Here is a 23,275-nt window from a genome sequence, read left to right on the forward strand (position 1 = left end):
AAAGGCTAAGCGGGGGCAGCCGCCTCCCTCGATCCTCCCCTGGCACTGCCCCTTTGCCCTCTGCCTGCGGCTTCTGTGCCCATCTCCCGGTCCCCCAAGGAAGTCGGACTCACCTTACATTCAAGCACCCTGTCTCTCTGCTCACAGCCTCAACTGCTACATCCACAGACCTTCCTGCCTGAATTACCCCTCTCCCAAGGCCCCTTCGGCTCCCTACTTGTTGGCGCCCTCCTCCCAAGCCCCCTCCGGCTCCCTACTTGTTGGCCCCCTCCTCCCAAGCCCCCTCCGGCTCCCTACTTGTTGGCCCCCTCCTGTTTCCTTTGCTGTCCTTCCCTTCCCACCCCCCCCACCCCCATCTCTTGGGTTCCCATGGAATCGTGATCTCTAAGCAGACAATTGCCTCATCTATTTATCCTGAACTTGGGGACTTGACATACCCAAAGAAGTCGTTCTGTCCCCCCCTTCCTCATTGCTGCTGCTTAGAAGGGTTGAAACAGCCTCCAAATTAGTCTCTCGGCCTCCATTCTCCGCCCCCTCCAATGCCTCCTGTGGCCAAAGGGACCCATCCACTCAAACTGTTCCATCTCCTCCCCTCCCCTGCCCCGGCTCGCCCTCTGGCTCTCCCTGGGGTCTGTTCCCTGATTCCACACTCCATCTGTGGCCTCCATGCCTGGGGCCTTTCACTCCTGGAAGGCTCTCCCTGAGACCTCCCATGCTCACCTGGGGCCCACCCCCCATCACTGCCCAGTACCCTATTTTGTGTTCTCTGCCTGGAAGTCGTTCTTCTTCAGGGAGAGCCTTAGCCACTGTTCTGGGGGTTCGAGGGAGTCGAATTCAGAACATGCTCAGAGGGAGTAGCTTCCAGGAACTTTATTTCAGAAGGTCAAGCTCACATCTAATAACAGCTGGTTACAATTTAAATCTCCAGTTTACAAAACAAACATCACACATTTTAAACATTTTAACAAAGGTGTAGAAGGAAACAACAATTACGTGCAACCTGGCACATAGTAGGTGCTAAATCAAAGCTTACTGAGACTCGATGGACTTCCCGAGGTCTCGGAGTTCGGGCCAGGGACCAGACTGGGCACTTCACATTCTAGAAGTTGGCTTCGATGGCCGAGCACAAGCATCAAAGCACAAGGAAACTTGAAGAAACACTGGCAGGGGCGAGAGGGAAGGTGGGCGCTGCCGCGTAATGAAACGAAGCAGGTGAATTGGCCCAGATTGTCGGTGCGCCGGGGGCCCGGGCCGTTCTCAGACAAAGACCGCTCTTTGTCCTCCACCAGGCAGCCGCTAGCATCCGGGCCCTCGGCAGAGCCAGAAGCGTGACTCGCAGGGGGAGACGCGGGGGGCCACGCAAGGAACACGACTCAAAAGCGCACAAGGCGAGGGGTTCACAGTCTAAGGATCTGAGGGGCAGCTCGAGATTCCCACTTTGGAAAGCATCTGAGAATACTGACTCGATTGCCCCCCAATGTGAGAACACGTCTGCTTCCAAACTGTCTGCATGGGTTTTCCTGCGGGGAGAGAAATCCAGACGTCAGTTTCTCCTCCTCAGGAATCCTGATTTAACTTTGAAAACCATTAAGGCAGAAGGAGGAAAGGCTGCTGAAAACTGCGGAGTGACGGGCTTCAGGCCATTTCGTGTCAGGGCTAGAAAATTAAGGCTGCTGTGGTTTTTCTTCTGTACTCGGTAAAACTCGGAGACTAGCGATGTTATTGCTGGGGAGCGTGGGACAGCCGGGCGTTTCCAGTGACCCCAGATCATCAGCATCCGCACTTCTGCAGGATTGCAAGCCGTTCTTTAAAGCGGGAAGCGCCCCGTTTAGGTTAGGAATGGGGTCCGAGGGTACTTGGGAGCACTGTCTGACTTCTAGAAAGAGGGGCAGCGGGGCGACCCAAGGGGGCCCAAACGACGAAGCCTTTGTGAAGTGCTCCCACCGCCTTGGGGAGTCTGTGAACGATGGAGCCTTTGTGAGGTGCTCCCGCCACCTTGACGTGCTTGGGGAGTCTGTCCGGGTGCATCTGTATATGTGCGTGGAGGACAGAGGGGCTCCTTAAGCCCCAAGTAATGCGCCAAGTGTTTCTATCTCGCACCACCTCCCTCTGGGGAGCTCAATTACACACACTTCCTTACAATGACCTACGTCCTCTCATACACCCCCGAAGGCGTCCCGCATCCTGTGTCCCGTTGGCTAAGCCCTGCCCTCCTTTACACTCTCGGTGTCTTTTCCCAACCCCGTCCTTGCTGGTCCCATCACCTCTCAGGGAGCCGATCATCCTCCTTAAACCCAGGCCAAAGCAGGAGCCGGGGGAGCTCCACGCAGGTTTCCCGGAGTCAAGTGTCTTCTGGGTCGGAGAATGGCACGGGGCCAAGGACAAGGGCTCCACGACCTCCATCACTGGGGCAAGTACACACCATTAAGGTCCTCCCCCCATCTCCAGCTGCACCCAACAAGATGAAGGGTTTGCCCAAAGCTAAGTTCCTCGTGCCCCCCCGGCTTTCTCCCGGCAGTTAGAGATGATTTTCTTTCTGAGTTCACCCAACGGCTTGGAGTAATAACAAGCCCCGGTGATTTGGTAGCAAAGCCCATTGCGGGCGATGGAGATGGACCTCCGGCGAACCGGGTTTGTGAGTGCCCGCCACAATAGCAGTCTGGTGTAGGCCGACCGTATTGGCCAAAAAATAAAAGCTTTTTGTTGTCCAAAGGGCGTCTTCGTCTGCCGGGGCAGCCCCCCGGACTTCTCCCCTGGGTGCAGAGTGTTGTGGAAACAGTGGTACCAGCAGACGGGCGGCAGCCCTCCTAATGCCCACCTAACCCGGGGACAAATTGACCTTTGCTTTTTGCTGCTGGGAAAGAAGGCCTGCCTGCTTACGCTGCAGCAATGGGGGCTTTGCAAAGGGAGGAGAGGGCGGTTTGAGTCTTGGGGCGAGAAGAAAAGGACACTTGGATTGTCCTTCCAACCTGTGGTAGAGAAAGGACTGGGTCAGAGAGACCTCCGGTTGGGGAAAGGAGACTTTTTAAACCAAGGCCGGCAGCCAAGTGGGAATCACCTTGAGGGCCTGTCCCAGGAAAATAGGCACTTGTCCCGTCATCCCGCCTGGGAGAGCAGTCAGGACTGGGAGCTGTCCAATCTCCAGCTTACAGGGCTGCACAAGACAATGTCCCGCTCCATCACTGCTGGTTAATCTCCAGGTTACATGGTCACATGGGACAATGTCCGACTCCATCATTGCTGCTCAATCTCCAGGTTACATGGCCATGGGGGACGATGTCTGGCTCCATCACTGCTGGTTAATCTCCAGGTCACATAGTCACATGGGACAATGTCTGGCTCCATCACTGCTGCTCAATCTCCAGGTCACACGGCCACACAAAACTCTCCTGAACACTCTATATGAAAAGTAATCCCTCCCCCCAACCCTGAGGAGCAGTAAAGGTCCTCGACCCACTGGCTGAAGGTGCTGTGAAGGCGAGCACTCGCCTTGTTAAGAGACAAACTTCCTTTCACCTCGTCGTGGGGGACCAACCTCCGAGCTGCCTCGGGACACCCCCACCACATCTGGAGCCGCACAGCTGGAGCACGTTCCCTCCACAAACTCTCGCCAGACAAGAAACCCAGCTCTCCGGCCGTGGCCGGCCCTGGGTCCTCGGCAGGGCCCGGGTATCGGGAGGGGCGTCGCGATGGGGAAGGCGACTATTCCATGGGGAAGGCACCCAAAAAAGTGAACATCCCCCCTTAAAGAAACATTTCTGGGAAATTGTTTCAGGTTTGTATTTTAACGCACTTAATAAACATTGCTGAATACTGCAGATCTTCCTCACTGAAAACTTGGATAAATCACTGCTTTGCTTTCATAAAATTTCTGACGCCAGCACAGTCCAGGTGTGGGTCCGTAGCTCTCCAGGGCGGGTCAGCCGTTAGAATATGAGGTCTTGGAGCTCCTTGTCCGTCAGCTCATTCACCTCCATGATTTTCTGTAACTGTTCCATGTACCGATCACTGTCCTGCAGGAAATGGGGGACCCTCAGGTTCTCCGTGACGGCCAGCGTTTTCAAGCGATCCACGTCCTCAAAGGACACCTGGGGAAGGAAGAGGAGAAGGTGAGGGCCGGGCCCGGGCCCTTTTCAGATGGACTTTCTAGGAGTCTGCTCTGGCTCTCAAGGGGTCCTTCCGTTAACAGACACTGGAGGCCCCTGGGTTCTAGCAGCCTCGTCCATGAAGCACTGATCAGTTTGTGGTGCTGGGGTCCCTGCTCTAGATCTAGCCGAGCTCGCTCCCCCACCCCCTCTTTCCCTCCTTCTCTGTCTCTCTCTCTCTCCCTCCTCCTCCCCCCTTTTCTCTGTGTCTCTGGATAAGGCTGGGTTTCTTTGTAACCTTGTTCAGAAGTTGCACAGGGAATGATGGGCCCAGAGCCGGGGGCGGGGTGGGGGGGGGCAGATGCAGGCAGGGCTGTGCCCGAGCTCCCTGAGCTCCCAAAGCCAGAGCTGGGACCTGCCCTGAGCTCCTGGCTGCCATTTGCCATTCTTCCTTCGGGGCCTTGGGTTTTTCCCAGGTCAGTTTAAGGCCTTTCTCTTTACATCACAAGGGTCCCACCCCGGAGGGGGGGCCTCAGTGACAGCCGGACATTGGCCTGGTCTGGGAGAGTGAGTTTCGGCGGTTGTGGGGCTGGCCCGGCCTTGCAGGACGTGGGTCCCTTGTTCCCAGGCTTGCCCGGCCTTGCAGGATGTAGCTACTCGTGGATGGCGGAGGGTAAACCTGTCACTTTCACAAACCCTCGGGCACGGGCGACAATGTCGGTACAAGGGCTGTCCCGGTGAGCTCGGGTCCCAGCCTCTGGCAGATGTTTAACCGTCTCTGCGCCAACACGTGGCTCCTGAAAGTGGTGACTCTGCCCCCCGTGGGGAAGCCCCGAGCCAGCTGCAGGGGGTCCCGCGCAGACAACGCCCAGGGGTCAGCTTCTGGTTCCCCCGGCTTCTCTCCCTTCCTCCCATCCTCCGGAGCGGATCCTGGGCAGAGCCCTGGTCCTTTCTGCACAGACTCAGACACTGCAGGGAGCCACCTGCCAGACCGGACCTTCATGGTGGCAAGATCTGCCCCAACACCCAGGTTCTTGTGGGCACAGAATGTTTGTAGGTTGCTGATGCTCTCCAAGCCTCCTATTCCAAGGGAACTGAGCCCCGGCCCATCCTTGGCTCATGCTGAAAGAGGCCTCATGTTGGATGTTAACTGGACTGGAGGGGACGAGGGCTTGGGGGGCATCGGGGGCCCCGGCCTCTCCCAGAAGGCCTCCAGTGAGAGGCCCTCCCGCTCCATCACCGGGCCCAAGGAGGACAGCCCTGATCCTGCTTCCGTATCCCCTGAGTCTTCTCTCCTCTTAGGGAAAGGCTCCTTGGGCACCACACTCAGCCAGTCGCCCAGACCTGCCCTGTGCCTCTCAGCCCTATGGGCTCCCGGGGCCCTCCTCGGGCCCCCGTTCCGGCCCTCCCCCCTCGACTGCTGCCGCAGCGGCACCACCAAAGCCCTCTCCCACAGGGGCCTGACCCCTAGTGCTGCGCTTCCTTCTGTGAGCTCCAGCACCCTTGGGGGCTCCTTCTGCCAGCCCCTGCTCCAGCAGCCCTGTGTCCCGCTCGGAGCCCACAGCCCCGGTCCCCTCGTGCTGGCCCTCCCCCACAAACTCCTCCCTGGGCCAGCGCACCTCTGACCGCTCCTTTCTCCACGGGTCCTGCTCGTCTGTTCCCTTCTTCCCTCTTGGGGCTCCCCACCCTTAGTGGCTGCACAGCCGGGGCCGCAGCCAAGAAGCTGCCGCAGTCTCCTTTCTGAAACCCATCTCTTCTGATGTGGCCCCTCCCCCGGCACGGCCCTCTTCCCCTTCCCTTGACCACAGCCCTCACCTTCCCTGGCTCCCCGGCTCAGCCGCCCAATCTTCCTAAAGCCCCGGTCTAACCACGGCACTGCCGCTCCATCGTGGCAGCTCCCCCACTCCTGGGATCGGCTTTAAGGCCCACCCTCACGGTTCCCACAGTGCATGGTCCGCTCCGTGCCTCTGGTTCCATGAGAGTTGGGGCCACGGAGCCGGCCCCCTCCGTGTCCCCTTCTCCCACAGTGGACGACCTCCTCCATGTCCCCTTTGTCCACAATGGATGGTGCCGTGGTGTCAGACCTTTCTTTGTCTCCTTTCATGACAGATGGTGCCGTGGCTCCAGCCCTCTCCGTGTCTCTTCATCCCGTGGATGGTCTCCTCTGTGTCCCTTTCTCGCATCATGGATGACCTCCTCCGTGTCCCCTTCTTCCACAATGGATGGTCCCGTGTCCCTTTCTTCCATGGCAGCTGGGGCCATGTCCATGGCTTCCTCCATGTTCCCTTCTTCCACTGTAGATGGTGCCATGACACTGGCCCACTCTTGTGTTCCTTCATCCCATGGATGGTCCTCTGTGTCCCTTTCTTCCATGGCAGCTGGGGCCGTGGCAATGGCCTCCTCCATGTCCCCATCTCCCACAGTGGATGGTGCCGTGGCGCCGGCCCTCTCCTTCATCCCGTGGACGGCCTCCTCCGTCCCACTCTCTGTGTCCCACTGGCTGTGAGTCCCCTTATTTGCTCCAGGCTCCTGAGGTCCCACCTTCCCCAGGGAGCCTGTGCCACTTCTCTCCCTCTGAGATTGCCGCCAACCTTCCTGTCGATCTCTGGTCCGTCTGGGGACCGGCTTCTGTGGTTTTCCTCGGGCCTGTCTCCTCGGTGGGGCTGCATGAGCTGGGCTGCCAGTCCTGGGCTGGGCGCCGGGCACACGGACCACACAGACCCACACAGACCCACATGACAGATCAGGCCCTAAGGCGCTCCTTCTTCTTGGGGATGAGGCCCGGGAACCACAAACCACATGAGGAGCCGGCAGCCAGGCGCTGCACCAGCCTCTCACCGGTCCTCAGGCCCCGGGGCAGGAAGAGGAGACCCAAGGTCAGAGACCCCAGGGTTGGCCAAAGAGCCCCTTGGTCTGAGAAGTTCAGCCCAGTCACTGGGGAAACCACTGGGGCTGGTTCTCAGCTCCTGGCCTGGCCTTAATCTCTGACTGGGCCCGGCCCGGGCCTCCCACTTGTCCTGGTCCCTCTGGCCTGGGGCCCAGTCCCGTCTCCTGGATCCCTTGCACGTCCTGGTGTCACCTCCCTGAGGTCCAGGTCGTCCTCCCAGGGGAGGGACTATTTGCCAGGTAGGTCGCCCAGCAGCGTAAGAGACCGACCCATCCTGTGACCACAGAAATCTGGGAGATGCTGCTCTCGGATCCGGTTCTGGGCCGCTGGGGAGGGATGCGGCTCTTGCTGACCTATCTGCCCCCCTCCCTGCGGTGTGACACCCCCTCCCCATCCGGTGGGCAGGGCCCTTGGGGCCCAGGCGCTGCCCTCCTGAGGTCCTGCGGGAGCCCTCAGGGAGCTCCCCTCAGGGAGGCCTGAAGCCGACTGCAGCGTCACCTTGCTGGGAATCAAATTCAGGAGAAGTGACTCTTTTTGCAAAACGACACTTTATTGTATTTTTCTGAGGAAAACGACCTTTTCCTTCTTCGGCCTCCTTCTTCTCCTTATTTCCCAAGCCTCAGTCTGGGTTTCACAAAGAAGCCCCTTTTCCCTTGGCTCATGGGGCCCCAGCGCACCGGAGCCGGGGGCTGGGCCCAGGCCTTCCCCAGTGTTTGTGGTTGCCCACCGGGGGCCTTACCTTGCCCAGGGTGGTCAGCAAGTGGAAGTCGATGGACTCTCTGTACCTCAGGATCTGGAGAATGCCATCCAGGTAGACTTGGTCTTTGTTGAAACAACCTGGTGGGACCAGAGGGACACGTGGCCAAGTTGGGACGGAGGGCGCCTTTCCCTGCGCAGTGCGGCCGCCCTTTGGGGAGCACCGGCACCATGTGCAGTGTGGGTCCCGAAGCCACCTTGGACCCGTCTGGACCGGCCCCTGCTCGGCCCTGGCCAGACTGCCAATGCCTTACACCGAGAGGCTGCCCTGCCGTGGCTCCACCCCCACTACGGCCCTGGGCTGGGGCATGGGGGAAACGGGGAAGCTGAGCCACGAGGAGATGCCCCCAGGAGCCCGGCCTGCTTCATCCCAGGGGTGCCCCTCGCACTGTGGGAAATTCTACCCCTGAGACCACTTCAGGGGGATTACAGGGGATACCCTTTCTCAAATTAATTTTTTCCCCCAGAAAACAGACCTTAATCTTCTCTCCCTCCCACTTAATGCATCTGCCAGGAGGTCAGCACCATTTCTAGGCCCTCTGGGACCGTGGCTGACCTTGACCCTGTCCTGCACATGCTCCTGGGTCGACGCCCACTCCTCCCCTCCTTCCCTGTCTGCTCAGGTCTCCATTTGTGTCCCGTGGTTAGGTAAGAAAATACGTCCCTCCCTTTGAGCCAAGCAGGCGATAAGCAATTATTAAGCACCTACTATGTGCCAGGCACCGTGCCAAGTGCTGGGGATACAGAGGACAGTCTGGCCATGAGGAGCTCACCCCCATGGGGGGCTGACACAAAAGCAAGCTCTAGACGGGAGGCACTGGAACTGCCCCCTGAGGACCAGGGGTCCTGTGGGATGTGGGTCTGAGGGAAACTGGGGAGCAGAGGTCGGGAGCATCCCAGGTCCTGAATAAAAGGCTTATAGGGACCGGGAAGGATCTTGGAACACCCCCCCAGGACTTTGCGCAGGAGCCAGGTGGGCCCTGTCACAACATTGGCCCCCCCCGGGCCCACCCTCTCCCCCACTCCTCTGCCAGCCCGAGCTGATGGGGGGCTCCTGGAGGGGGGCTGCGCCACCGCCACCGCCACCTCCCGCCCCCTGCCCCCTGCCCTCCGGGGCTTTTTGACTTCCTCCCCACTTACCCCAAAGGAAGGCGGGCTGCAGGGGACCCTCCTGGGACAGACTGGGACTGAGCGCCGGGGGCTCCCCCGAGATTGGGCAAATGCAGGGGGGCCCCCTCCCAGACCCCAGGAACTTGGGCCCCGGGGGAAGTGCGCACCTACCTGGCTGGGAAGTGTCAGTCCAGCCTCGCTTGGCGCGCACACAGTAGTCCCACCGCGTGTTGGGGTCCTTCACAAACTTCCCCACGTCCTGGAAGAGTTCGCTGAAGGACATCTGGCTGGCCTGGTAGACGGTGTAGTAGAGCAGGGCGGCACGCCACAGCAGGGGGTCCTTGCGGAAGAGCACGCTGTGGATGCTGGCCAGCCCCTCCTCCGTGGGGTTGTTGGGCCGCAGGCCGTACTTCTTCCGGCCCGTCCAGTTGCTCCAGGGCTGCTGGAGATTGTTTATCCCACGAAAGTAGTGCGTTCCTGCCAAAGCCGGGGGGCCTCAGGCCGGGAAGCCCCCTCTGGGAGCCGGCCCCCCCACCCCGCCCCTCAGGGCACTTTCACCGAGCCGGGGGCTTCTCCCCAAGGGGAGCCACATGTTCGAGGGTCTCCGCTGTGGGATGCCACGGGACAGGACACAGGAGGCGTGGGCCCAGAGAAGCCCCTCCCCGGGACAGCTGGAAGTCGAGGGCCGAACTTACCGATTTCATGCCTCAGCATCCCCTCCAGCCAGTGCTCACGGGCGGTGGAGACGTTGATGGTCAGCGTCGGACAGCCGTTGACCACTGTCATGGACGCTCGGGACAGCAGATCTTCAGTGAGATGAACCACAATCTAAGGAGCAGAGAAAAGACGGGGTTACTGAGAGGGAGGCCCTCCCCCAGGGGCCCCCGAAGATGAAGAGGGAGACCCCTTTTCTGTGAGAGCCCAGGGCCCTCCCCACAAACACGGGCCTGGGCCAGAGGGATCCCTGGCTCCCAAGGGATTTCTAATCTGAGGTCCAGTGGGAGGAACAGCTGCAGCCCACCCCACCCCTCAAGCCGCTGGTGATTTTGGTGAGACACCGGCTTTCACTGAATGCATTGTGTGGCCATTTGGACAGGGCCCATGTGGTCCCTGTGGTCCCTGGGGGCCTTTGTGGTCCTTGGGGGGGGACGTGTGGTCTCTGTGGTCCCCGGGGGGGCCTTGTGGTCCCTGGGGGCCGGGGATGGCTCGGGGACACGTGCCTCCCGTGAGACTCACCTCCCCGAGGCAGCCTTCCTTGGTCATGTACTTCCTGACGTGGCTCCAGATGCGCGTTTTGGACAATAAGCAGCCCCCGGTGGACTGTTCAAAATTCTCGTAACTTCCGTATCTCTGTAACGTTCTCTCCATAATATTGACAGACTGCAAGAGGCCCCGACACACCCGTTATTTCGGATTTGGAGGCGGCCACCCGGCGCTCACTGGGCCCCTGGGGCCGCCCGCCCAGAAGGGACAAGAGTAGGTCCGAAGGACGGGTCCCCAAGGGGGCTGCGGGAGGGGATCGGCCCTGTGGGCGGGGGTCTGGGCGGGCCTTTGGAGGGCCGGTGATGGTGGGCGGCCATGGGAGAACACCTGGCTAACAGCTAACATCGTGCTATTGGGGGACGCCGCCCGGCGTCAGAGAGGAGTGAAGGCCGCAGGATGTCACTGCCCGGGGCTGATGTTCCCAAGGGGCCTGAGAGGCAAGGCCCCGAGCAGGGTGAGGGTCCTGGGGCAGCCGGGCCTGGGCCAGGGTCCTTTTTAAATAGTTAGGAAATGGTGCCACCTGCTGGGCTGCCACAGGCTGGCAGGGCAGGGGCTTTGGCTTTGACTCCCCCTCCCCAGCTGTCTCCTTGTGAAGCTCCCTCTGCCCAAATGGGAAAGTGGGGGGGACGAAGGGGGGGTACTGAAAGGGGCCGCCCTTGGGCCCCCAAGCTGCCTCTTCTCCCGCCCAGCCCCACCCAGGACCTCGTGAAGGCGACCGGCCCCTGATTCACACCCACGGCTATGGGGTACCTCACCCTGCATTTCACTGCAAGCCCGAGCCCCTGCCCGCATGCCCACAAAGGAGCCCCAGACTAGTCCCCTCGCCCCCGGGCCCCGTGGCAGGACAAACCCCCCGACGGGTCAGGCCCTTGGATCCAGCCCGGATGCATCCCCTCCCTGCATGATCGCAGAGGCAGAGCCGGGCCCCCCCTGGGCCCCGGAGGCCACAGGCAGGGGCAGAGACCGGGAGCCGGCGAGTCTCGGCACCCGCCGAGCGGGGAGAACGGCCCCTCCGGGGGCGCCCGCGCCCTACCTGCTTCAGGAAGCGGTCAGACGCTTGGCCGTGCTTCGCCAGCACGGCGGGCACGGTCGGGTTGGCATACTCAAACTGGGGGTCGTAGGCGAACTCGGCCTTGAAGAACTTGGCCTTCTCCCTCTCCAGGTTGGTGGGCTTGATGGCCGTGAGGATGCAGAGTCTCTTGGCGGGGTCGTCGCCCTTCTCGAAGTTCTTGGGCACCGTCGGGGGCTGCTTGGGCTTGGCCAGTGTGGAGAAGTGCCTCTTGGCCTTGGTCTTGGGCCTGGGGGCCAGGCCGCTGCCGCTCACCCCGAAGCTGCTAGAGAACTTGATGCCGCTGGACAGCGGGTTGTTGACGAAGATGGACGGCTGCTTGTTCAGGTAGCACCAGCTGTTGTTGCTCAGGGGCATGGGCACCTTGATCTTGCGATGGTGCTGCTCCTTGCCCCGCGGGGACCCCGGCGAGCGGCTGGGCTTCCGGTGCCGCCGGTGGTGGGCCGGGGACGGCGGCTTCGGCAGCTGGTTCTTCTTCTCCTCCTTGGATTGGAGCAGGACATTGTAGCTGCTGGTTCCAGTCGTGAAAATGTCTTTCAGGATTCCCGAAGTCAAGTGGGAAAGGTTGTTCTCACAGTCAATGATCAGCTTCTCCCCGGGGCTCAGCAGGGACTTGGTGGCAAACTCTTGCTCAGGCCAGTGAAGCTTTTCTGCAAGAGACACGGGGGCCAAAGGTGACCGGGCGGCCCTGGACATCGGCAGCCCCGGCCCTCGGCTGCCCGTCCCGCCCCCCCCCCCCCCCCCGCCCTCGGCTATGGCTGCCCCCGGGCTTCAGCTGCTCTGCTGCCCTTGGCTCTCGGCTATGGTTGCCCCCAGCCCTTGGTTGCCCCTGGCCCTCTGTTCCTTGGCTGCTTGCCCCCCCCCCACCCCCCCGGCTATGGTTGCTCCCAGCCCTTGGTTGCTCCAGCCCTTGGTCACTCGGCTGCCCCCGGTTCTCAGTTACTCAGCTGCCCCGGCCCTCAGCGAGGTGCCTCGGCAGGAGCGGAGAGAATGGCCAGGACGCTATGGGGGCCTTAACTGCTTCTCTCTTCCTACACCAACCCCCGTCCAAACCGGTGAAAGCATGACTGAGCCCGGGCACAAAGGAGGCCCAGGAAGCAACGTCCTCCGCCTCTGAGTCCCTTCTCTCACCACGCTCTAGTTCCACAAGATCCAAGATGCAAAGAGCTCAGTCCAGAATTCTATGGAGGACATGGTTCAGTGAAAATTAAGAGCCGCCCCCGAACATTTCAGATAACATGGCTCCGGGGACTCCCCACCCCCCGGCGGAGGTCTTGAGTGAACACACTTTGGGAAGCTGGGGCTTCCCACAGCGATTCCCCAGATAGTGCTCCCACGCCCCCCACGCTGCCACATGAGGGCACCCTGGCCAGTCAGACACCCCAGAGAGAGGAAGACTCCAATATCTGGGGGGGCAGAGAGGAAGGCACCAGGAGCGGGGGGCAGAGAGAGGAAGGCACCAGGAGCGGGGGGCAGAGAGAGGAAGGAACCGGCCCCTGGGGACCCAAAACCTCTTAGAGAATCAGAGAATCGGGGGAGCTGCAGATCAGGCAGACATTGGGGCCCGAGAGCACCAGGCTCCCAGGGACACCCACTCGAACATACCCAGCGAGTGGCTCCCAGCCTCTGCTCGAAAGCGCTGGGAGGGCCCAGGGCTCGCCACAGCCCCCGGCGCTGGGAAAGCTGCAGCTGTCCCGCATTCTCCTGAGCCAGGACCGAGGGCTCTGCGGCTTCTGCCCCTCGCTCTGGGCCCGGCCCTTCTAATAGCCCGAGGCCGCCATCCTATCCCGGTTCCCCGTGCCAAGGGCACTTCCGCGGCGCCTTCTCTCCTCCTGTGACGTGACCCCGAAGCCCTTTGCCTGGATGGCCGCTCTCCAGCTTATCAGAGCGGGCCGGAGCCGGGTCCAAGCCTCCCAGAGCAGTCTGTGCAGGGCGGAGCCTCTCTCCAGGAAGCCCAAAGTCTAATGAGCTCCCACTGCCGACTCCCAGGGAGTTAGAGCCCACTAGGCGCCCCGGCTCCTTTTCCTGGCCCGCACCGCAGACTGAGGGACACCCCGACTTCAGTGAGGCTGCTCTTGGTCCCCAAGCACAAGACTTCAGGGAACTCGATCTGACTGGAACGAGGCTAAAGGGTCGGCTCCCAGTGTGGCGAGTCATGGGAAAACTGGAGGGACATCTCCCCAACCAAAACGGAGCCTCCCTGCCGTGGGCCCCCCTTGGGTCCGGCCCCCCCGACCAGCTGGCGGCTCCCACCCGGCCCCTATTCCTCCCTCTTCTGTCAGACCTCGCAAGTGACAAGCACACAGGGAGCCTGCATGCACCAACTCCTGAATTCTGACCGAAAGGGTGAGGCTGGCAGGAGGAAGGCTTGCCACGGACCCCCGGGCTCCCGGAGCCCCCTATTTGCCCATCTTCCCGCGGCCGGCTCCCGGAATGCCCCCAGGAGCCCAAGTTAAGCGACCGGGTTACAATCTTCCCATGTCTTCCCCTTCAGAAAACTGGGGCAACGTTTGCCTTCCCAGGCTGTGGCGAGCTCTCGGGGGGCGCAGGAGCCTCCCGCTATGGCTGGCGGGGCCCAGGAGTCCGCGCGAGCTCATCCGGGCCTGGAGACCTGAGCCCGCCAGAGGCAGCCAGCCGGCTCTCTTCCCAGCTCCGATATCCACCTGGTTTTGTTCCCTCCTCTCCAGGGTGAAGGGCGAGTTCCCTGGCAGAGAAAACCGGCACCGTCCCAACACGCCTGCCCCGGTTCTCTCCACTGCCCATTATCAGCAGTCTGTATTTCAGCTGGGACACAAGGCGGTGACTAAGAGCCCGAAGAAGCGGCACAAAGGGAGTGTTGTTGGGCGAGCCGGGCAGGCTGGCAGCGGGCAGGGCGGCCCAGAAGCTGGGGCCGATCTTTGTGTCTGGGAGGAGTGGGAAAGGTGGAGGAGCCCGGCAAAGGCCTCTGGGGGAGGGGAAGAACGTCAGCAAAAGCCGGCGGGGAGCCATGTTTCACTGGACCCATCAGTGCTGGGGGGCCACTGAAGGTCTGGGGGCAGGAAAGAAGCGCGAGGGAAAGCGAGTGGGGCTGAGTCCCTGGAGGGGTGGGGAAAACCAGGGCCATGGGTGCTCGGTGAGGGCGACTGCGGCCAAAGGGCGAGGGCCACGGGGAGGGCCACAGCGACGGCCACGGGGAGGGCCATGCTATTCCTCTCCGAAGTCTGTATTCCAAGGACAGCAAAGAACATATCTGAGAGCTCTTTTGTGGTGGCAAAGAATTGGAAACTGAGGGAGCGCCTGCGTGGCGGGGAGCACCGACCACACCTGACGTGAGAGAAATGAGGTGGGGCGGGGGGGGGGATTCCTCTCCGAAGAAAGAAAAAAAAAAAAAATAAAAAAAAAAAAGAAAGAAAAGGAAAAAGAAATGAAGGGGCAGAGAAACCTGGGGAGAACTCTGGGGAGAGAACCAGGAGAACCGGCCAAAAACACTGCCCACCTCCAGGCAGAGGCCAGTCCGGGAAATGGGTCTGCGCCAGCCATCTTGGAGGGACTTGGTAAAACTTTTCTCCAATTAGGGTAACACAACTGGAAAATGGGTCAACAATCGTTTCTTATTCAATTTTGAGTTACAATTGTTTTCTCCCGCTCTCCCTCCCCTCCCCCCAAGATGGCAAGGAATCAGAGAAGACACAGGGCACCATTCGTTTTCCTAGGGAGGCCTTGTGCTCCCAGCAGTGGCCTCTGTCCCCAGGGGGTCACAGAGTAGGAGGAATGGGAGAAGAGAGCCGGAAACCGAGGGGGTGCCCGTGACCGGGGAATGACGTCACAGTGGAGGATGGATGGAAGCCAAGGCTGTGCCATAGCGCAAGAAGGAACCACAGGGGGCTGCGTGAGGGGGGCCGTGGGGGATTGTGGGGGGCAACGGGCTGGAGGTGTGGGAACGCCAAATGGCCATGGGGTCGGCCAAATGGAACTGGGAGTGAGGGGAGGCCCTTAATGACTAATAGGAAAGGTGGGGGTAAGGGAGGATGGGGGGCGGGGGACAAAGATGTCTGAAAGGTAAGTGAGGGAAGGGAGAGGAGAGGGAGGGAGGAAGGGAGAGACAGACAGAGACAGAGGAGGGAGATAGAGACAGAGGGTGAGGGGCAAGGTGCCCCCCTGATCCGGGGAATCCCTGTACAATGTTTTGACCCTCACACCGGAGCAGTTTGAAGGGTCACTGCCATGCCCGCTCTCCCGTCTCCCAAGTTTCTGGGCACTCTGCTTCATTACTGGCCTTCTCAGGGCATCCGCGGCTTCTGCCAGGCCCCCCCCCCCATCCTTTTTTAATTCTTACACTGACCCGAGACACACTGAAAGCCCAATGGGGAAAGTCTCCACATAGAAGGGACATGTGCCCAGGAATGGGAACCGCCTGCGGCCACGGGGCTAACGGGACACTGAACCGAGCAGCGTGGAGGGAGAGGAAGAGGAGGCCCGGGGTGAGTGGCCATGACCCGGAGGAGGATCTAGCGAGAAAAGGGGGTCAGGATGGATGGAGGAGAGGAGAAGGAGGGGGAGGATCCAGGAGGAAAGGCACTCAACAGCATGAAGGGCCCCAGAGGTCAAGAGGGAGGATGGAGAAAAAGCCTTGGATTGGGTCATTACAGGGTCATGTTTAACTCTGGGGAATCCAGTCAGGTGAGTGATGGGTCACATAGAGGGCGGACTCTGGACAATCTCCTTGATTGATGAGATCATGGTTCTCTAGTTCCCATACGTCTAGTTTGATATCATGATATAATCACCCTAGAGTGGCTTATACTCAGTGTGCTGTGATGGTGTAATTGTAATAGGGGATTTAAGGAGAACCGGGGACAGTCAGACTCTGAGGGAGACTGGGGGAGACCGAGAGACTGCTGGAGAGACGGGCTCAGACTGAGACCAACACAGACTGTGAAGAGGCGATAAAGACTCTGAACTCTATTCATGTCCATCCTCCTGGTGGCTCTCCTGCTGAGACCAAGGCCGTCGGGAGACCCCCAGAAAGCCGGCCAGGACACCACAGGGTCAAAGTGTGGCCAGCCTTCTCAGGGGTCTGGCCACAGGAGGGAGGAGAGATCCATGAGACCGGAGCCTGCCTGGGGACGATGGGGAGGGAAGGTCAGGAAGGGCGGCAGGGAGGCTCCTGGCAAGGAAGGCTCAGGGGCTGGATCAGAGACACTGCCCCCCCACGGGGAGAGGTCGCCCTGACGATGAAGAGGGGAGAAGAGGGAGCTCTCGGGAAAGGCCCCACTTTTTGGTGATGATGAAACGAGGTCCACATGTCCCCCAAGAGCAACTGGATGGAGAGCCACCAAAGGCACAAGAGGGGCCGCCACATCCCCCCTACCAAAGCTCCACCAAGTCCCAAAGGGCAGAATCCCTCAAGCCCTACACACACTCACACACACGTGCACATGCTTACACACGTGCACTCACACTCACACACATGCACATGCACACGCACTCACACGCTCCTATCCCTACATAGATTCCCCGAGCTGGAAAGCACCAGCGAGCCTCAAGGTCTGTGACTTCAAAGTGAGAACCGAGAGGCCCCCAAAGCAAACTCCCAGAGGCGCATCCGGACAGGCCAGAAGGAGCCCTCAGTTGTGCGGGGCCGACAAGGGGGCCAACAAGGTGCCCGACCCTTGGCTTCCTCTTCCCCAGACCTGAAGCCTCTGCCGCTGTTGCCTTCTCCCACTTCTGGCCCCCGTGGGCCACGGCCTTTTGGGAAGAAGGCGCAGGTTTGGCGCATCTTGTCCACTCAAGGCCCCAAGCTGGGCAAAGGCTCTGAATGACACCCAAACCTCCTTCACCCAGTTTATGACAGCGTGAGATCTTGGGAAGCTTTTTCCTGCCCCAGATGAAACACATGAGCCGCTGTTCTTGTCACAACTCGGGGACGAATTAAAAAAATGGCATCTGGAGCCCCGGAAAGGGCTGCCAGGATTCTGGGCCCGGGCCAGGGCCATCAGTGACCTTCCGTGCAACATCCGCCCGCTCTCTGAGACCACAGGCCCTCTCGCTTTCTCAGCCAGAAGGACGAGGCCACTCAGCCGCACACTCTCAGAAGAGCCTTTCACAAAGGAGCGTTAAGTTTCGCTCACCCTGCCATCCACAGCCCAAAAGGACGGGAGACAGTGAGCGCTTTGAAACCGGAGGGCCTGGAAACTGTTCTCGACCTCAAAGAATAAGGTTGTTTGAAAGAAGATCCCAGAACACTACAAACTAAACAAAAGCCTTCATTCTATCAAGAGTTTTTTACTTAAAACTCAAAGCAGTCAATCACATCAGTCAATCAGCTTTTTTTTTTCCTTTTCTGCAGCAAGATAACTCAAGTGGACAGAGAGCTAGGTTGGTGTCAGGAAAGCTAACCTTTGTGAATCCACATCTAGCCTCCGATGGCTACCGGCTGTGTGACCTTGGGTAAGTCACTTCACCCTATTTGCCTGGGTTTTCTCATCTGTAAAATGGGCTGGAGTAGAAAATGGTCAAGCACTCCAATATCTTTGCCAAGAAAACTTCAAACAGGCTCATGACGAGCCAGACATGACTGGGCAATGGCTATAATTTTTTCTTTTACCATATCCTATTATTCATTTTTCACACTATTCGTGCCTCTCATCTCAGTGTAACCTTAAATGAGGAATAAATACAAAAGATTCTTCTCAAATTATGCCGGAGGGGAGAAGCACCCACTGCCCTGAGGCTGAAAGCTCAGCATTTCAGCAACAGGGACAACTCCTATTACACTGCCCAACTTCCTTTATCTGGCGAAAATCAAGCCGTGAGCCAGAGGCTCCTTTGGAAGGCCGAGGAAGGGGTCTCAGTGTGAAGACACCCCCGTTAAAGATGCTCCTGGGAAGCAGGGGGCAAAGACGGTGACCGGGGAGGAGCTGGCCCAGGGCCCCGGGGACCCCAGCACCGACCACAGCCTCCCAAGCCACCACTCTCTCCTAGATGTGAAGATGGACACAAAAATGGAAGGCCGCTCCCAAGGAGTTCACAAGCTGCCGCCCGGAGCCCCCCCAACCTCTGCCTGGAGAACAGACATCCAGGCAGGCAGCAGGTGGGTGTCCGAGGGGCCCCGCTGAGCCGGGCAGTGCCCTGTAAGTACCCATGCGGAACATGATGCTTCCGAGCTGGGAGACCAGGGCCTGGGACCCCAAGCCATGTCTGCAGACAAATGAGCACTCCCTCGAAAGGGCTATAACCGAAGGGAGGCGGATAAATCTGTGTAACTCTCCCCCGGCTAATTCCAAGTCAGCAAATTCTGCTCAAGTCACCTGTTTCATACACCATTCATTACAATCTGCTGCTGCTTATGGGTACGAGAACTTTTCTTTTGGGGGGGAGGTAGTGAGAATGACACAAATGAAAACACAATAAAAAAGGATCAACGGAACATGTTTAAAACAGAAAAGAGCAGAGGGAACTGCAGAGAATGAGAGACAGGAAGGCCAGAGCTGGACCCCCCCCCCACCAGCACAAAGCAGGGTACCCCAGTTACCCGGGCAGAGGTGGTTTGAGCAGCACCTCCTTTTTCTGCTTGTCACACATGGAAATGGTCACATGTGACCGTGACTGTCCGGTTCTTAACTATGAATATTCATTAAAAATAATTTTCCTCGTACCCAACCCTTTTTGTTGGGGAGGAAGGGAGCAGCAAGGCTGGCACCGTGCAACAGTCACAGAAATGGCAAACCAAAGTAGGGGAGGCAACGCTCAGTCACTGGGCACTGCCCGGCGAGGTGTGTCAAAGACGGCGGCCCCGGCCCTCCGGCCCTTGCCTGCGGCCCTGCAGCCTCCCCTCCCTGTGCTCTACGGTCCTGTGACACCATCTCCCATCTCCTGCCTGTTCTTCCATCTTTCCTCCCCCACGTGCCTCACGTCCCCCGACTCCCTGCCAGGCCAGCTAAAATCCCCCCGACGTGGCACTCTCTTGAGTCCCCTTAATACGATATGGGCCTGTCAACAGCTAATTCCAACATGGCTGTTTGCACGCTATTCCCCTCCCCCACTTAGACACCGGGCTTCGGGAAGCCAGGGGACTGTCTTTTTGCCTTTTTCTGTTTCCCCAGTATTTGGCACAGTGCCTGGCACAGAGTAGGTGCTCAATAAATGCTCATCGATTTGAGTGAGAAGTCATTCTCGGGCTTGGCTTTTGGAAAATGTTATTGAGTTGAGACTATGGTCAAATGTGTTACGGAAACTTCTTTTTGTCAATTTAATATAGCCTTGCTCCCAGGAACTGTGCCCATTCCCTATTTCTTGCCTCCATCTGGTAGCTGCTGCTCAGGAACCACTGAGGGCTAGACTTTAACTTCTGTCTTCTCCTCCAGAACTTCCCAAGTACTTAACACATAGAGAGAGCTTAGCAGTCACCTACCACTGTGTGCCAGGCCCTGTGCCAAGGGCCGAGGGCACAGAAAGAGGAAAAATACAGCTCCTGATCTCAAGGAGCTCATAATTGGGGGGAGGGGAGAACAAAAAGCAAATAACATATAAAGCTTTAGCACTAAATAGCACAGAGAGCTTAGCAATCGCCTACCGCCGTGTGCCAGGCCCTGTGCCGAGGGTACAGAAAGGGGCAAAATACAGTTCCTGATCTCAAGGAGCTCATAACTGGGGGGGGGGGAGAAACAGCATTCAAATACATACAGAGCTTTAGGATTAGATAGCACAGAGAGCTTAGCAATCACCTACCACCTTGTGCCAGGCCCTGTGCCAAGGGCCAAGGATACAGAAAGGAGCAAAATACAGTTCCTGATCTCAAAGAGCTCATAACTGCCGGAGTGGGAGGAACAACAAACAAATTCATACAAAGCTTTAGGACTAGATAGGAGATAAATGATGAGGAGGTGGGGGAGGCTTCCCGTAGGAAGCCAGGGAGGTAGAGAGGATGGGCAGAGAAAAGGGGTGACATCCACAGAATGGCCACAAGGCCTTGTCACTATCCAAGGTGGGGAACAAGGGGCAGAAGATTGTGGGAGGGACTAAGTCCGAAAGTGAGGAGCTTCCTTCCAGGAAGAAGGCTGCAAAGGGCTCTGAATGCCAAAGAGGGGATTTTGTATTTGATCCTGGAGATCTTAGGGGCTGCTGGAGGTAACTGGGACGCCCTTGGGAAGATCACTTTGGTGGCTGAGTGGAGGCTGGACCACAGCGGGCAGGGCCCCCTCACCCCAGCAGCTACCATGGCAATCGAGGCATGGGGTGCTGAGAAAGGTCAGGAGTTCAGGTCTTAGGGCCAGTTAGCTCTGGGGGGTGAGGGAGAACGAGGAATCCTGAGGGGCTCCTGGGTGGACCAGGGGCAGTGGGATGGGGAAGGTCAGGGAGAAAGATGAGCTCTGAATTTAGCTTAAGATACAGTCAGAAACAGACAAAATGTCCCATGCTGTGGCCACGCGGAAAAACCCAACTCCAGAGTCTTAGATGGACACACATACATAGGGACGGCTAAAACTCAGCACGCGCACCAACAGAACATCTGCTGGCAGGACAGCAGCATCACAACTCTGGCGCCACACTCCCCGCCCTGCCCCCAGCTTCCTGGACATTCATCCTGCTTCTGCTTGGGCCCTCCAGAGAGGAGGGGCTATATCAATGAGGACCGGCTTAGGCGAACCGAACCTGGGCCTCCATGCTTAGATGGCTCAGGGCACAGGGTTAGGAGAGCCGAGTTCCAATCCTGCCTCCAACACTTCCTGGAGTTCACAAAGTGACCCCAAAGGCTGCAGTTTGAGGTGCAGACATTTAAAAGGTGCTACCCCATGAGTGCGGCTCAGGTTCTTCCAATAATAGCCAGCTGTCTATTTCCCATGCAGTTATGGGAGGTTAGAATGGGGTGGGGGGCAGGGAGGCCACTCTGACTCACTAAAGGCTCAGTGGAGTCTGGGGACATCCCTCGGTCTTGCTAAGGAGGAATATTCACCGCCCATTTGCCATGAAAAATTCACACTATTCCCAACATGGGAGTCATAGTTGGAGGGGTAAGATTTAACTTATTTAATTCACAAATGATGCCATCTGGGACTTGTGTGGTTCACCCCATGGGACCTGGGAGGGGGGGCTTACTAAAGCAGGGACTGCAAGGAAGGCTGTGTCCCAGTCCAGAGATGTCAAGCCAATGGCCTGTGGTCACCAGCCCGTGTCTGGGCACAGAAGCCATAGCATGAAGTCACTTTCCTTCCCCCACCCCAGCCATGGGGCTTGACAACACTAGAACTCACAGCAAGGAATCACATCAAACCAAGGGGAACACTTTAGGGTCTCGGAGCAAGAACCCCGGGCTCTGGTGGGACACTCACTGCCTCAAGGATGGTGGGGAAGGGGAGGAGCTTTTGTTAAGCGCCAGCTGTGTACGGATATGGCGGCTCCTTCACAGCTGCCTTGCCGGGGTGCAGAAGGGGAGCATCTTTCAGGCAGCAGCTTGGCTGCCCAGGCGCACCAAAGGGAGCCTCAGAGAAACAATGTTACAGGCAGCGGGTGGGCACCCAGAGAACCACAGGGAGCCTCAGAGAAACAATGTTACAGGGGCTCCGGGCCCAGGAGGACCAAAGGGAGCCTCAGAGAAACAACGTTACAGGTGCCCAAGATAAAAAGTTTCAAGCCGCACTGCCGGATGTTCCAGTCTTAGTGTTTAGCCAGAGGAGGCGAGACCTCCACTTCCCCGGTCTAGGTGAGGAGCCCGGGGTTGGAGACTGACACGAGGGGTTTTGGGTGGGCACTCAGGGCCAGTGGGTGCAGAGCAGCCCGGGGACCGTGGCTCTGCCCTAGGGGGCGGGAGAGAGACAGAGAGCAAAGGAGGGAGAGGAGAGCAGAGCGGAAGCTGGGGGCTCCCAGCTCAGATCCTGGGCCCAGAAGGACCCCTTTAGCAAACCCCTCCTCGCCGGGCACTCTCCCCGCCCCCCAACGAGGCCGCTCACCGTGACCCGGATCCCTCCAGCATCCTGGGCCGAGGCCTCCTGCTGGTGCCGGCCGGCGAGCGGGCGCGGCCCGGGCCTGGGAGGCGGCGGCGGCTGCGGCGGCCGCGGAGGCGGCGCGACGGGCGGAGGCGGCGGCTACGGCCTGAGCTCGCCGGTGGATGGCGGCGGAGGCGGCGGAGGCTGCGGGCGCGGGCCTCGCCGGCCTCTCAGGGCCGCCTGCAGCCTGGGACCTCGGCTGGGCCTCAGCTCTCCGGCGGCGGGCGCGACGGGGGATGGGCGCGCGGGCGGCGCGAGAAGGCGGAGCCCTGGCGGCGGGGTGGCCTGGGGCCGGGGGCGAGGAGCACGGGGGGCGGCGGCGGGAGCGGGGCGCGGAGGGCGGCGGTCAGCGCCGCCGTGTGCATGGGTGCTCCCGCAGCCCGGATCTCAGGCCGCGGCGGTCGGCCGGGGCGGGGTGGTGGCAGTGACGACTACGGGGGCGCGGCGGGGCGACCTCAAGGCGCGCAGGTGGAGGGCGGCCCGCGGTCTCCTTTAGTCCCTGCGGCCAGCTCCCAGCGGGCGGCAGTGACGTGCGCCGCTCCCGCGGTTGCTAAGACACCGCGCCCGGAGCCCCACCCCCCATGCCGCTGCCCCCGCCCCGTCCCCTCCCAGACAGGTGGGCAGACACGTTGGGAAGGAACGGAGGAACTACGAGTCCCGGCAGGCCCAGCGAGCTCACGTGGATGCCGGGGAAACGTCACCCACTCCGCGGCCAATCAAGATTCTGAGCGCCAGAGGCCCTCGCTTAGGCACGGAGTCTCCTCCCCGCGCGCGGGGATTTCGGAAACCGGGCCCTGCGGCTCGGACGCCCCCGGCACCTACTCACCTTGAGGGTTCCGAGTCCGAGGCAGGAAAGCCCGCGGCAGATACTACCTGGGAGCGCTCCGCCTGCCTCAGTTTCTCATCCCCAAGCAGGGATCCCCATAGCACCTCACCACAGGGTTGTCCTGAGGAGCAGGTGAATGTGTGGAGTAGTTTGCAAACCCTAAAGCTTTATATAGATGCTATTTTCCTCTAGCTCCTACGTGATTCGTGCAGGCTGCTTAACGGTCTCTGTACAGGCACACGGGAGGATGTGTGTGCTGGGGTCGAGCCGGGGTTCCGGCTCGGGGTGCCCCCCACGGATCGGACCCCGCCGGCT

General features: G+C 59.7%; 1 protein-coding gene across 1 annotated transcript; it reads right to left on the reverse strand.

The window, feature by feature from the left end:
- Positions 1-854: 854 nt before the first annotated feature.
- KIAA0895 (KIAA0895 ortholog) lies at positions 855-22,499 on the reverse strand. Its single transcript, XM_031968618.1, has 8 exons — positions 22,377-22,499; positions 22,099-22,233; positions 11,135-11,821; positions 10,075-10,218; positions 9,534-9,666; positions 9,010-9,315; positions 7,712-7,809; positions 855-4,088 (listed from the first exon to the last, which is right to left on the reverse strand). Exons 1-8 carry the CDS (start codon positions 22,497-22,499, stop codon positions 3,927-3,929), a joined length of 1,788 nt encoding a protein of 595 aa, XP_031824478.1. The 3' UTR covers positions 855-3,926.
- Positions 22,500-23,275: the final 776 nt, after the last annotated feature.

Source organism: Sarcophilus harrisii, chromosome 1 (assembly GCF_902635505.1).
Source record: "Sarcophilus harrisii chromosome 1, mSarHar1.11, whole genome shotgun sequence".
Classification (NCBI taxonomy): Eukaryota; Metazoa; Chordata; class Mammalia; order Dasyuromorphia; family Dasyuridae; genus Sarcophilus; species Sarcophilus harrisii.

Bases quoted from the DNA above. Each gene is read 5' to 3' on its own strand.
- KIAA0895 (XM_031968618.1), bottom strand. From the start codon at position 22,499: ATGCACACGGCGGCGCTGACCGCCGCCCTCCGCGCCCCGCTCCCGCCG. The intron at 10,219-11,134 runs GTAGGGCGCGGG...GGCCTCTTGCAG, and splicing joins CTGACCGCTTCCTGAAGCAG to TCTGTCAATATTATGGAGAG. The intron at 9,667-10,074 runs GTGAGTCTCACG...TCTGCTCCTTAG, and splicing joins AGGAAGGCTGCCTCGGGGAG to ATTGTGGTTCATCTCACTGA.